The following is a 13,572-nucleotide window of genomic DNA, read 5'->3' on the forward strand; positions in this document are numbered from 1 at the left end:
TGTGTTTACCCTTAAACTAACTGGTCAGGGTGATTAAGCACTGTTATAAATTGCCCAGGGAGATTGTGGAATCTCCATCACTGAAGATTTTTAAAAGCAGGTTAGACAAACACCCGTCAGGGATGGTCTAGAGATCAGTGGTTTTTAAAACGTTTTTTTTCGCGGACCACTTGAAAATTGCTGAGGGTCTCAGCGGACCACTTAATGATTTTTCCAAATGTTTCACAGTGTTTGAAATGGGCCATCCTGATTATCACTACAAATGTTTTTTTTTTCTCCTGCTGATAATAGTCCACCTTAATTGATTAGACTCATTAGAGTTGGTATGGCAACACCGTTTTTTCATGTTCTTTGTGTATATATATCTTCCTACTATATTTTCCATTGCATACATCCGATGAAGTGGGTTTTAGCCCACGAAAGCTTATGCCTAAATAAATTTAATCTCTAAGGTGCCACAAGTACTCCTGGTTCTTTTTTCCAAATGTTGTTTGTACCATTAGCTAACTATTGTGAAGTGCTTTGGATAAAAGCGCTATATTAAAAAAAAAAAAAAAAAAAAAAAAAAAACCTTAATAATAATTAACTTTTTTTTTGTTCTACAAATAAAAGCACACAACTCACATTTTAATATCAGTAGTCTTACCTTTCTAATTTGATGGATGTGCCCTCTCTCCCCTGCCACAGCAGCCCCTGAGCTGGGGCTGGGAAAGAGGGGGTCTCTCCCCCGCCACAGCAGCCTCTGAGTTGGAGCTGGGAAGGTGGGCCATCTCTCCCCAGCAGCCACAACCCTGGAGCTGTGGAAAGTCGCCTCGTTCTCTGGCCGTTGAAGCCCTGCACGTCCCATATTCCCCCCACCCCCTCTTCTCACCCCACTGCCCCCTCCCACCTACCCCCTATCCTCCCCCCCAAGGCCACCACCTCACCTTACATGTGTGTCTTCTCCAGGGTCCAGGCACCTAATTAGTGGAGCCACACCTGCATGGCTCCACTAATTAGGTGAGTGGCCCTTCATTCTCTCGTCTGTGGCCGCCCAGGCGCTCATCTTAGACGGAACTATCTGCGGACCACCTGAATGGAGCTCACGGACCACTGGTGGTCCGCGGACCACAGTTTGAGAACCTCTTGTCTAGATAATACTAAGTCCTGCCATGAGTGCAGGGGACTCGACTAGATGACCTCTCGAGATCCCTCCCAGTGCTATGATTCTACAATCTCTCCCACCTTGTATTTAGCTGTGGTACTCTGATTACCTTTCCCAGACCTGAAGAAGAGCTCTGTGTAGCTCAAAAGCTTGTTTCCTTCACCAACAGAATTTGGTCCAATAAAAGACCCACCTCGTCTTTCTCATAGACCCACTACATCCAGTTGTTCCTTGCTGAAGATTAAAAACTCACGGTTGTGAAATTCACACCAATACATGAATTCGATTCACAATGCAGATTTTGTTAGTATATGCCTCATGACAGCAAAGTGTGGATAGAAGATATCTTGGCCAGATGGTTTACTAGGACTTTATAAACATGATCCTGCAAGGTGATGAGTGCCCTCAACTCCCATTGAAATTACCGGGATTCAGCACTTCGTAGAATCAAGCTCAATATAGCCATCATAAATAGGAATAGACTAAAAATACATAAAGGGTGAAAACCTAGTCTAGCTTTCTGTTGGAAAAACTGTACTCTCACCAGTGAAGGGTCAGGAGGGCTGCAGTGCAGAAGAATGAGACACTTCATTCATGCTCTAGTTTGAATGGCTTTTGATAGAAATCAGGGTTGATTCATCTCTTACCACAATCCTATTTTTATCAAATCCAAGTAATTTTGATAGAGTCATAATGCAGTTAATTTAGACGCTTGTGCTTATATATGTTTTGAAGTTAATAGGGCTCAAAAAAGCTTTTCCTGTGACACGCATTTTTCACTTCCATCAGCATCCAGTGATTAACCACATGTAAAAGAGAAGCCGGATGGAAATGTTTTTGCCTGAATACTGCTTGGCTTTCATTTTATGAACAAATGTGATATTAATTGAAACCAAGTGAAAAAAATAAGTGCAACTCGACCACATATTAGAAAGGAATGCCAAACCTAACTTGCAAAGTCATAAAAATTCCCTATCAAGTATTTGTTTAAATTTGTCGTACCACAATAAAGTGAATGTAAGAGCTTATCTGCAAGCAACCTAGGGCATGTCTCTTTTAACTTCTGATCCAATTATTCTTGTAAAATTAGAAGGGGAAATTAGAAATGACATGGCCTTTCTTATCCATCCACACAGCAAAAACTCTCGCATCTCAGTTACTACAACATCTTTCTCTCTAGCTTCAAGTAATGCAGTTTTGCCTCATTCATATCCATTCAGAATGCTCCTGAAAGAACACTTTTCTACCCTATCATTGTTTTTGTTTTGTATTATCATAGCACCTGGGAGCTCCAGTCGTGGATTGGGGCCCATTTGATCATATCACCCCTCTCTTTGCATCCCTCCACTGTTTTCCCCCCTTCTCTATCACATCAAACATAAGCTGTGTGTCTTCACTTTCCAGGCTCTTTGTGGCCTATCCAATCCTGCCTATCATCTCTCCTTTGCTATCAAGATGTCAACTCTCGCCTCCAGTTGACCCATGATGCCAGACTCTATCACTTGTTACATTTTCAAACAAGTACCTTTCTGCTTTATCCCATGCTGCCCCTTGTGCTTGGGAGGAGCTCCCCATAAACATCCATAAAGTTACCTTCAAAACTCTTTTGCTGTGATGCCTACAATACGTTTGACAACAGTTAGACTGCTGGTGTGTTGAGACCACTGCCTATCATGTTTGACTAGCATCATCTCATTGTTTCCTTGCACTCCTCCCGTCCCTTCTTGTCTTATACTTAGATACTACCATATTTGGGGCAGGGGCTGGCTATATTTCTAAATCTAGTCTGGAAATATTTGGGTAGTGTTTCTCATTAAGGACAGCAGAAAAAAATGTTGGAGTTTCTTGACAACACTTTTGTTTTTAGAACTATGATACAGTTAGGAGCATTTTTACAATGGTGAATTAAAATTTTTTTTCCCCTGCAAACTCTCATCTCATGATCATCTTGTCCAGTTAATCCTAATATATTTTTTAAAAATGCTCCTGTGGAAGAAGACATGATAAATTTCAGGTCGAAGGATTCATCGGCGGGGGGGAGTGTCTATAGTCAGATGACAGTGGAAAACTACTTACAAAGGCAAGACCTGATTTGTAAATACTTACACATGCCAGTAACTACACACATGGAGTTCGATTGGACTATTCCTCTTTATAAAACTGCTCAGTTACTTAAGTTTTTGCTGGATCAGGACCTCGGCCAGATTGTGCACATTAATTCTCTAATCTGGCATTTGATTTATAGAGAGATACCAGGTTTATATTTTCAAAAGCAATGTGTAATAGCTTCTGATTATAATCAAGGACTGTGAGCAGTGTAATACTTCAAAACATACAGTATGGCACTAGTTATTTTCTCAGTTATTTTACAGCTTGATGTGACATTTGCAGTATGTTCATTCTCCTGAGGATCAGATCCTGAAATGTATTGAAGGCTTTCAACTTCCTGTTGAATTAAGTGGGAGTTGAGAATACTTAGTACCTTACAGGACCAGGCTCTAAATGATTAGTTAATATTAGTTAAAATCTATCTGCAGAAAACATTGTTCCTCATTCTACACAATTGGAATAAAATATAACATGTTTGGCAGGCTTTTCCCACATTATTTATGACCCCTCTGGAGAAACAAAAGACCCATCTACCTTACGGCATGATTTTATTGTAATTTATTAATGTCAACTTCAGAAATTGAATAGTTCTGTTGCGAATCTTTGTTTTCCTTCTTATCTCTTTTTATGTACTTGAATCTTAAGGATCTTTGGGGTCTCGTGTTACTGGCTCTGTTTCAAGGGCTGTTTGTGAAAGCAACTTCCTCTCTGAATCATAGTTCTTCTTCGAGTGCTTGCTCATGTCGATTCCATTTTATTTGTGTGCGCACCCATGTGCACAGTTGTCAGAGACTTTTCCCTTAGCGGTATCCGTAGGGTTAGCTGTGGCACCCCCTTGAGTGCCGCGCTCATGCGTTGGTATATCAGGCGCCGCCTGCCCTATGTCCGCTCAGTTCCTTCCTCCTACAGCTGTGGTGGTTGCTCGGAGCGCCTCGCTCCCTTGCCTCACAAGTGATCAGCGGTTCTTTCCCTTTTGACTTTGTGTTCCGTCTGTAAATAGTTTTGTTTATTGTAGATTAGTTAGTAAGTAGCTGCTAAGTACGGTAGTTAGTCAGTTACAGTCCTGGTGGGGACTTTGCCCCAGGCGGGGTATGCCCCGGTCACTGGGTTTTAAGCCCTGCACTGACTGTAATAGCCCTATGCCTGTTAGTGACCTGCCTGGCAGCTGTCTGAAGTGCCTGCAGGAATCCCAGGTTAAAGAAAAGTGTTGCATCTGTAAGAACTTTTGTCTTAGGACACAAAAAGAGCACAACAATCATTTCAGGGCCCTCCTCCTGGAGGCTGCCCTTCGCCCAGCCTCGGAACCGGCCCAGTCACATGCAATGCCCAGCATTTTGGCTTCGGTGCGTAGAGCACCTCCAGCACTGGGCTCTGCCCAGCACTGATCCCCTTTGCTGGTGCCCAAGAAGATGTCTAAGAAGCGGGACCCAGCACCAAGCAAGACGGAACAAGGGGTATTGGGTAAAGGACCCTGTTTGGGCCACCTGCCCACACCGGAGGCGCAAGGGAGCATGTCCCCGAAGGGACCTCCTACCCCCCTATGGGATCTGACTCCAGGGAGCAGTAGGGGACCCGGACTGATGGCAGAGTCAATACCTTCCCAGGTCCTGGTGCCAAGAGAGCAAAGGACTCTCCCACTGTAGCCAGCACCGCATGTGGTGATGGACCCAGCAAAGGCTCCCTACGAGGGCAAACCAGCCATGAAAGCCTCCCAGAAGGCAAGTGAATGCCGCTAATCTCCGGAGCCGAGGCAGAGCCCTTTGTCGCCACGCCCCTGGTCTCTGCATCAGCCCACTTCACCAGTTTGCTGCCACAGATGGCCGACACACTCTCCAGCTTCATGTCGAGACTCACCCAGAGGGAAGTGCCGGTCGCTATATAGTTGGCAGTGGTCAGCTTCGCGCTGACTCTCTCCACACCGGCGATCACCGTCACCTAGACCACGCGGATGCTCCCCAACACCGTGCCGCTCCCACTACTCCCTGCACCGGTCTGTGTACTTGAGGCACTGGTCACCCATGGCAACGGTTAGCTGCCAGACTCAGGCCCTGGTCACCGGAGGAGGATTCCTCGAGCACAGAGAGGGAATTCAACCCCTCGCCGAGACAGCACCGTTGCGAGTGGGCTCCTGAGGTTGCATCCACCTCAGCAATGCTGCTCTGGCCCTGCTGCCAGGACAATGGCCTTATTGGAATGCCTGGGGCGTGCCGGTTATGCCAATGCCCCCATCTCACCAATCATCAGTCGACACATCGGACAAGTTCCAATTGGCACTGGGCTTAGTGCACGAAGCGCTAGTAGACGCTGAGGTGAAGGGACAGGTGCCCACCCTGAGACCCCCTTTCCCTTGCGGGGGATGATGCCCTGGGCCCCCCACCCTCCAGCGGTTCCTTCTTCTTCCTCCTCCCCTCCAGACAAGGCTGTGGTGGGGCCCTCCTGTGCTAGCCCACCAGATGACTTTAAGGAGCACCAAGCCCTGATCCAAAGGGTAGCCACTAACTTAGGCCTAAAGGCAGAAGAGATGGCGGAGCAATCAGACACTAACTCTGGTTTCCAACGCCCCAGACCTGGGCTGGGGAGCCCACCTGGGCGAGCTCAGTATACAAGGCTGCTGGTCGGGGGGTCAGCCACTTCCTCCACATAAATGTCAGGTATCTCAGGGCAGTTTGCCTGGCCTGTAAGGCTTTTCGGTCCCACTTACAAAGCAAAGTCATTCAAGTCCTGACGGACAACAGCGCCACAATGTTTTATATCAACAAGCAGGGCAGAGCCAGGTCATCAGCCCTCTGCCAGGAAGCCCTCCAGCTCTGGGACTTCTGTGTGCAGCATGCCACTCATCTCATGGCAGCGCACCTCCCTGAACCAGGAACGTATTGCCAGATCGCCTCAGCAGAGCCTTCTCATCTCATCATGAATGGTCACTCCACCCCGAGGTGGTCAATAGGATCTTCCGAAAGTGGGGATCTCCCCAGGTGGACTTGTTCGTGACTCACCAGAACAGGAAATGTCACCTGTTTGCTCGTTTCGGGGAGTCGACAGGGACTCCTTGTCGGACACCTTCCTACTTCCATGGTCGGAGGCTCTGTATGCTTTCCCACCAATGCCATTGCTTCACAGAGTCCTCATGAAGATCAAGCAGGACAAGGCCAAAGTTATCCTGATAGCCCCGGCTTGGCCACGCCAACACTGGTTCAGTACACTAATGGACCTGTCGGTGACGACCCCGATGCAGCTGCCCCTCTGACTGGATCTCTTGTCCCAGAATCACAGCAGGTTGCTGCACCTGAATCTGGCAGTGCTGCACCTAACAGCTTGGTTGCTGCATGGTTAACTGCTGACGAGCAGGAGTGCTCAGCCTGCATCCTGCAGGTCCCACTGGTTAGTAGAAAGCTGTCCACTAGGGAGACCTACCAGGCCAAATAGAGACGATTCTCGTGTTGGGCCTCGGCCCAAGGGGTTAGGCCCAAGCAGGCCTGCAGTCCTTCCTGGAGTACCTTATGCATCTCAAGCTCCAAGGCTTGTCCCTTTCATCAATTAAGATCCACTTGGCCACCATATCAGCCTTTCATCCTCTTCCCAGGGCAGGTTGGTCTTCGCTTATAACATGACAGTCCGGTTCTTGAAAGGTCTGGAGCGACTCTAACCCCAGGTCTGGGACCCAGTCCCTCTGTGGGACCTGAATCTGGTGCTCGCGCGGCTCATGAAAGCTTGCTTCAAGCCCTTGGCGTCCTGTTCCCTTCTTCTGCTCTCCTGGAAGGTGTCATTCCTGGTGGTGATAACTTCTGCCTGCAGTGTCTCCGAGATTAGGGCACTTACCTCAGAGCTGCCCTATGCAGTTTTCTTAAAGGACAAGGTCCAGCTGCGGCTGCGTCCGGCTTTCCTGCCCAAGGTGGCTTTGCAATTTCACACAAGCCGGGACATATTTTTGTCAGTCTTCTCCCCAAAGCCTCATAAGTCTGAGGAAAACCATAGGTTGCACTCCCTGGACGTCAGGAGAGCGCTAGCCTTCTACATTAAGAGGACTGAGCCATTTCGCAAGTCGACGCAGTTGTTCATCACAGTGGCAGATAGGATGAAAGGTTGTCCAGTGTCCACCCAGAGAATCTCATCTTGGATCACTGCCTGCACTCGTTTTTGCTATGATCAGGCGAAGGTGCCTCCACCAGCGGTTGTAAACGCCCACTCAACTAGAGCGCAAACTTTGGCGGTGCCCTTCCTGGCCCATGTGTCAATTCCTGGTATCTGCAGGGCCGCCACCTGGTCATCCATTCATATATTCATGTCTCACTCTGCGCTTACCCACCAAACCCGAGACAACGCTGGCTTCAGTAGAGTGGTATTACAAGCTGCACGTCTGTAAACGTCCAGCCCACCTCCAGGGATACTGCTTGTGAGTCACCTAGAATGGAATCGACATGAGCAAGCACTCGAAGAACAAAAAGCGGTTACCTACCTTTTGTAACTGTTGTTTTTCAAGATGTGTTGCTCATGTCCATTCCATTATCCGCCTTCCTGTCCCTCTGTCGGAGTTGCCAGCAAGAAGGAACCGAGAGGGCATAGGGTGGTGGCATCTGATATTCCGCTGCATGAGCGCGGCAGTCAAAGGGGTGCCACAGTCGACCCTATGGATACCGCTAAGGCAGAACTCTCCGACAACTATGCACGTGGGCGCGCGCACACCTAGCATGGAATGGACATGAGCAACACAGCTCGAAGAACAACAGTTACGAAAGGTAGGTAACTCTTATTTATTGCTACTTGGGGCCCAAATCTGCAAGTTGCTCCACATGGATAGACCTTTGTTACCACAAGGAACCTCACTGAAGTCAGTCAGGATCCCACAAGAGCTGGATCAAAATTGTTCCTTTTTTTTAAATTAAAACCATTCAAAACTATAAAAAAAATGTTTCAATTTCAGAGTTTTCACACGCCTGTGTGAGAGACAGCTGGAGCGCATGCTCATCCAGGCAAGGAGTCCGGAGAACATGACAACATGTCACAATCGGTCCCCAATCAAAAGTTACACAGCAGCAAACCAAAAATAAAAATAATTTGAAAACATGCACAAACCATTTCAAAAGATTCTAAGAAAAGTTTTCATATAACTGAAAAAAGGGATTGGAACCTAAAAGTTGTCACAAAAATGTTGGTTTTCTAATATATGCTGTCTTTTGCCAGAAGAAAAAAATCATTTTGAAAAATTTTGATCACAAATTTCCACACACACAGCATTTTGCAGGATTTGGACCTTGGTTTGCTCCAGTTCCTAAAATGATTGTAGTAAAGTCTTGGGTCACTTCCCCTCCCCTTCCCCCCCCCCCCCACACACACAATGTGCATGCACACCTTCCTCATTCTATCCTATAAAGACAAGGCGGAAATTTTTATTGAGGTCTGGCAAATTGGTTTCTATCAGCAGATTCACATGTAACACGATAGAACAGCTACAGCTGTTTCCATCCTGGCTTTCACACAGTCCTACACTTTCTCTTATGATTATGGTACAGAAACATATGTTGCGATATTGGATGTTAGCAGCCAGATCTGAGTAAAATACAGAGCTTTATTTTTCTTTCATGGAGGTTGCAGGAGGAGGAAAACTATCTATAGCTTTAATACAAAGAGAAAAGCTATGTGCTTCCAGAACGGGCAGATAATCAAATGTGGGTGTAGCACCATTGAATCATCATGAAGACTAAGCATCAAGTGGTGTTTTTTGTTTTACATAGTTTTATGAACAGACGTGTTATATCTACTAATCCATATCGGGGAAGCACTGCCAATGGCTACGCATGTCCCAGTGGAATGGCACTTCATTATGATGATGTTCCCTGCATAAATGGATCGGTAAGAATTTAATTTTTACAGTGCAAATGGCTTATATGTGTTGAACACAAGGACACCTGAAAACTGTATTACCTCATTGAGTGCTATTGGGCAGATTCCAAATGAACTCAAGTTTTCTACTCTTTATAATCAGGAACCACAAAACCTCTCCCTCATCTGGAGACTTTTGGGGAAGTGGGACATATTGTTTAAATTAACTTGTTCATGAGCCAGCATATATTTATACAAACAGCTGCCTGTTGATCAGTTTGTGCCAAATCCATTAATAAAATCCTTGAATTTAAAAGAAACATTCATTAGACCAAGGCAAAACTCAGGGCTTGATTGTGCCAGGCCCTGTGTTGGGTGTTGTAAGTTGTGAAGAAAGTGCAACAAGCCATCAGACCTCACTCTGTGCTCCCTTGCAGGAATATGGCACTACCCAGGGAACAGCTGACGGTGGGGCTATCCATCTCCAAGGCGGGGCTTCCACTGACAGTTGTGCTATTCATCCCAAAGAGAGCAGGCTGAGGGCAAGGTCGTGATCCCACCCCACCCTCTGAATTAGCCTGCAGAGCTGGTCCTGTGTAGGAGTGTGTGTGTGTGGGGGGGGGGGGGGGGTGCATATTTGCACACAGTGGCACATGGTCTCTAAACATTTGTTTGGGGGTGCTGCAGCTCAGCATAGTTCCTAATTTGGGCGTTGTCTTAAAGGCAGATTTGAGACCTTAAGCTGAAAATTGAGAGAAATGTACAGAAATTCAAGGCATAAGCTGTCACAAACAAGTGCAATCTTCTCTCATGTCATGACATGTCAGAGGAGTAGGGGAGTAGGATACACCAAAGTGTTTGGTGAGTGGGATGCAGGTGTAGTTCTTGGGTGTGCTTGGGACTGTATCTGAGGAGGGCACTCATGCAGACAGGGTGGATTAAGGAAGGATCTTGGGCATGCAGACCCACGGCTTCTTTTAAGATTAAATGAATGAATCACTGGGTGAGCGTTATTGAGTTTTCCATTTTTATGGAAAGAGGAAATGGCTTGGAGCTATTTTAGATATTTATTTAGCTAAGTAATACTTTTCCAACAAATAAAATACAGTGCTAGTGCCCAAGCAGCTGATAGTTCCTGAAAAGACACATGGCCTCAAGAAAAACCTCACAGCTTTTGATAGTTGCCAGGTCTGAAAATCTGTACTACTAAGCCAGGTTTAGCAAAATAATGTCCTAGCGATTTTCCTGAAGATTCATCTACGTTACCCAGGAGTACCCCTCTATTGTCCGATCTTATACAAGGAAGTAATTATCAACATCTGCACTGTAGCACCTTCTTTCTCAGAATTACTAAATGGAAAGTAATCATAATAATCAAGTAATAGTATAAGGCATAACATCACAGTCCCCTTTTCTCTGTTTAACAGAAAAAACAAGAAAATTCAGGTTATGAAATAGGTAACACAATCCTCTCTATTCCCCAGTCATCCGAACATGCCATAGCTACCCATGTCTTTCTAGACCGGTTTGACTCAAATGTCAGGAAAATCTTGCTAAACTCAAACGGTTTTAATGATTCTAAATAACCTGCTTATGCTTTAATTTTGCATAGGTTCTGCATGATGTTTTGTTTACTAACAGCAAAAGTGTGTGTGTTGCAGTGGGAACTTGAAGATGGCTTTCCTACTTCTCGTAGCAGAAACATGGGAGAAGAAGTGCTTTATGATAACGCAGGCCTGTACGATAACTTGCCGTCTCCGAAAATCTTTGCACGCTATCCACCTGCTGACAGAAAAGCCAATAGGTTATCTACTGACAAACTCTCTTCTAACCATTACAAAAGCCCTGTCTCATCCAATCTGTCCTCTGCTCAGTCTGTCACTAACACCTCTGCTGTGGGGAGGGGATCTGGCTCTCAGGTACTACAATGTTTAATACTGTAACAAAGCCTTTTACCACAATTCTGTTTGTATCTGGGACTATTTCACTGGCCTGGTTTTAACACTAGAATGCTTGCAACTTAAATGGGCCCACTACAAGTAAGAGTTTCACCTAGATTGTAAATTCTGAAATAGAGGTGCTGTCTTCCTGTTTGTCCATCAAATGTCTGCTTAGCATGTTCTTGGTGCTGTACCTAGAGCCAAGACAATCAATAGGCATAACTTTCCAAACAAAATTTAGCCATATAACGGCAGGCCTTCCTCTGGTTTTAAGTTGGCTTCAGCATATTTCCTATTGGGGGTTTCAGCACAGCTTGCCACTGTAACAGAAAATATTACATATAAATATTTCAGGAGCTAGACTGTGCAACAGTTGCATGTGCATATTTCTGTGCACCATCCTTTGAAACTTTGGCCCCCTAAATGATTTGTTTTTATTAGATAAAATACTTGGCATTTTAGTATTAAGTGTGGTACTAGTTTACTGAAACATACAGTGCAACTACATTTAACTGTCTGCCCTGTTGCTTTCTTCCCTGGAGAAATCTAAGATTCCCTGTTCGCAGTCATAAGCTATGTTACCATATCTGAATCCATTGCGAAGGACAATGCATGCAATACTCAATCAGGTTATTAGCCTAATTTAAAGAGACTAGTAAAATGAAGGTAGTCTTTTACTTGTTTGATGCATCTGAAATAATATGTATTACTTACCTGACCATTAGTTTGGTCTAATTATGCATACAAAGCTACGAATCTAGTGTTAGAACCAGAGATGGGCCCGAGCAGCAAAGTTCAGGGTTGTTGGTTTAGGCCCATCGTTTCTCGGATTAAAATAGAGTGCAGTAGTAGGTTACTCTCTGCACCACCAGTTCAGACTTTATTATTGGTATATTTCAAAAGCATCTAGAAACAAATAAACAGAATATGTACTGTAAGGAACATATGTGCGGGTACAGGTGTGTGAACAAATGAACCTTTGTACAAGAATCACATGCAGTGGCTTTTAGATTTAAAAGATTTAACAGAGAATCTTTATTCATTGTATTGCAAAGGGGAAAGTGTTTGAAATAACATAAGCATCACTGTATGCTTCAACCAAAACCATATTTTTCTCTTTGTAATTTAAAAAAATTATACTTGACTTTTAGATCCAAGCTTCCTACATTCATGCTGTTTGTATGTGCAGGGAGGCCAATTCTCTACCTTTTATAGAGCAGTTGAATCCTTTATTTAATAAGTAGTAAAGACATTCACCCCTTTGCAGAGGGTCAGTACAAAAGCTATGCACCATTTAGGTCACACTTAAGCCTTCAAAATAGGGTTCAAAAGATAGTTTAAGTGGCACTTGTCTAGATCTTTTGCCAGCCTTTGGTATAAGGGTGAATTTCACTCTAAGGTTCACAAATCCCTATTCAGTCATTTTAGGAATACCTGGGCCTAGACTACATTAGAAAGGGTTTACCAGAACAGCTATAATGGGAAACACTCCTACTGTAAAAAGAAGAACAGGAGTACTTGTGGCACCTTTGTTAGTCTCTAAGGTGCCACAAGTACTCCTGTTCTTCTTTTTTCGGATACAGACTAACACGGCTGTTACTCTGACTCCTACTGTAGACTCAGTTTATGCTGGCAGAAGTGTGTTGTTGCAAAATACACTGGAAAAAGGACTTTTTTGCCTTTATAATTGGGGCTTTTACCAATTTAGAAAGGTTGCAAATGAAATCATGTCCCTAACCAACATTGCTATGCCATCAAAAATTTCTAGTGTAGACCTCATCTAGCTGACCAGTTAAAAGAAAATTATAGGGATGTTTTTAGTACTATGACCTTCGTTTAGCCAGTCAGTTTGCATGTCTAGTGACGAAGCTGCTATTTTGACTGAGTGTCTTGTAATGAATTATTCGGCAATACTGCTCTGAAAAATTAGATAATGTTTCAAGAGTCGGATAAAATGACAGAAGCAGCATAAAATGTACGTCAGTTTTCTTTAATGGAAAAAACAAGTGAGAAAGAAAAGGATAATTCTGACCCTGTGTTCAGTCATGCACACCTGCAACAGGAAACCCACATGCTCTCCTGGCAGCTAGCCAGTATTGCAAACTGCTCTCCAGTAATTAAGTGCCAGATTCTGCCACCCTTACTCCCTTCAAGTACAGTATCTTATGCTGGGCATGGCCCTGTTGAATTCAGTGGGGCTTCTTGGTCGGTTAAGGAGCTACTCAGCCTGAGTGAGGATGACAGAAACGAACCATAAATAACTTGCTTGTCGGATTCTATTTGCAACCTGGTGCTTAGGTTGCGACAAGGAGTAGCAATAAATACGAAATTAGGAACTTGACCACATAAGGAAATATTCTATAGTATGGCATGAAGAAAATGTTCTGTGAAGAGACAGGGACTATGTCTTTGCATACCATTCAGCGAAATTATCTGGTACAGCTCACAACTGTACTGTTTCTATATCCTACTATAAATGTCCAGTAGTTGCTATTAAAAGCCCACATTTACAAACAGTTACTAAATGTGAACTGGGCTCTGATTATATTCCTTTGTACCCAG

General features: G+C 44.6%; 1 protein-coding gene across 4 annotated transcripts in view; it reads left to right on the plus strand.

Annotated features, from left to right (window-relative positions):
* AFAP1 (actin filament associated protein 1) overlaps positions 1 to 13,572 on the plus strand; it is a 177,056-nt gene that overhangs the window by 150,498 nt on the left and 12,986 nt on the right. For 3 of the 4 annotated variants that reach the window (XM_054030627.1, XM_054030629.1, XM_054030628.1), the window contains 2 exons: positions 8,983 to 9,100; positions 10,732 to 10,989. In XM_054030627.1, coding sequence (XP_053886602.1) covers positions 8,983 to 9,100; positions 10,732 to 10,989 — 376 coding nt within the window. The remainder of the gene's footprint in view (positions 1 to 8,982; positions 9,101 to 10,731; positions 10,990 to 13,572) is intronic. The other variant, XM_054030630.1, reaches the window with a different exon arrangement.

This window comes from Malaclemys terrapin, chromosome 5, assembly GCF_027887155.1.
Source record: "Malaclemys terrapin pileata isolate rMalTer1 chromosome 5, rMalTer1.hap1, whole genome shotgun sequence".
Classification (NCBI taxonomy): domain Eukaryota; kingdom Metazoa; phylum Chordata; order Testudines; family Emydidae; genus Malaclemys; species Malaclemys terrapin.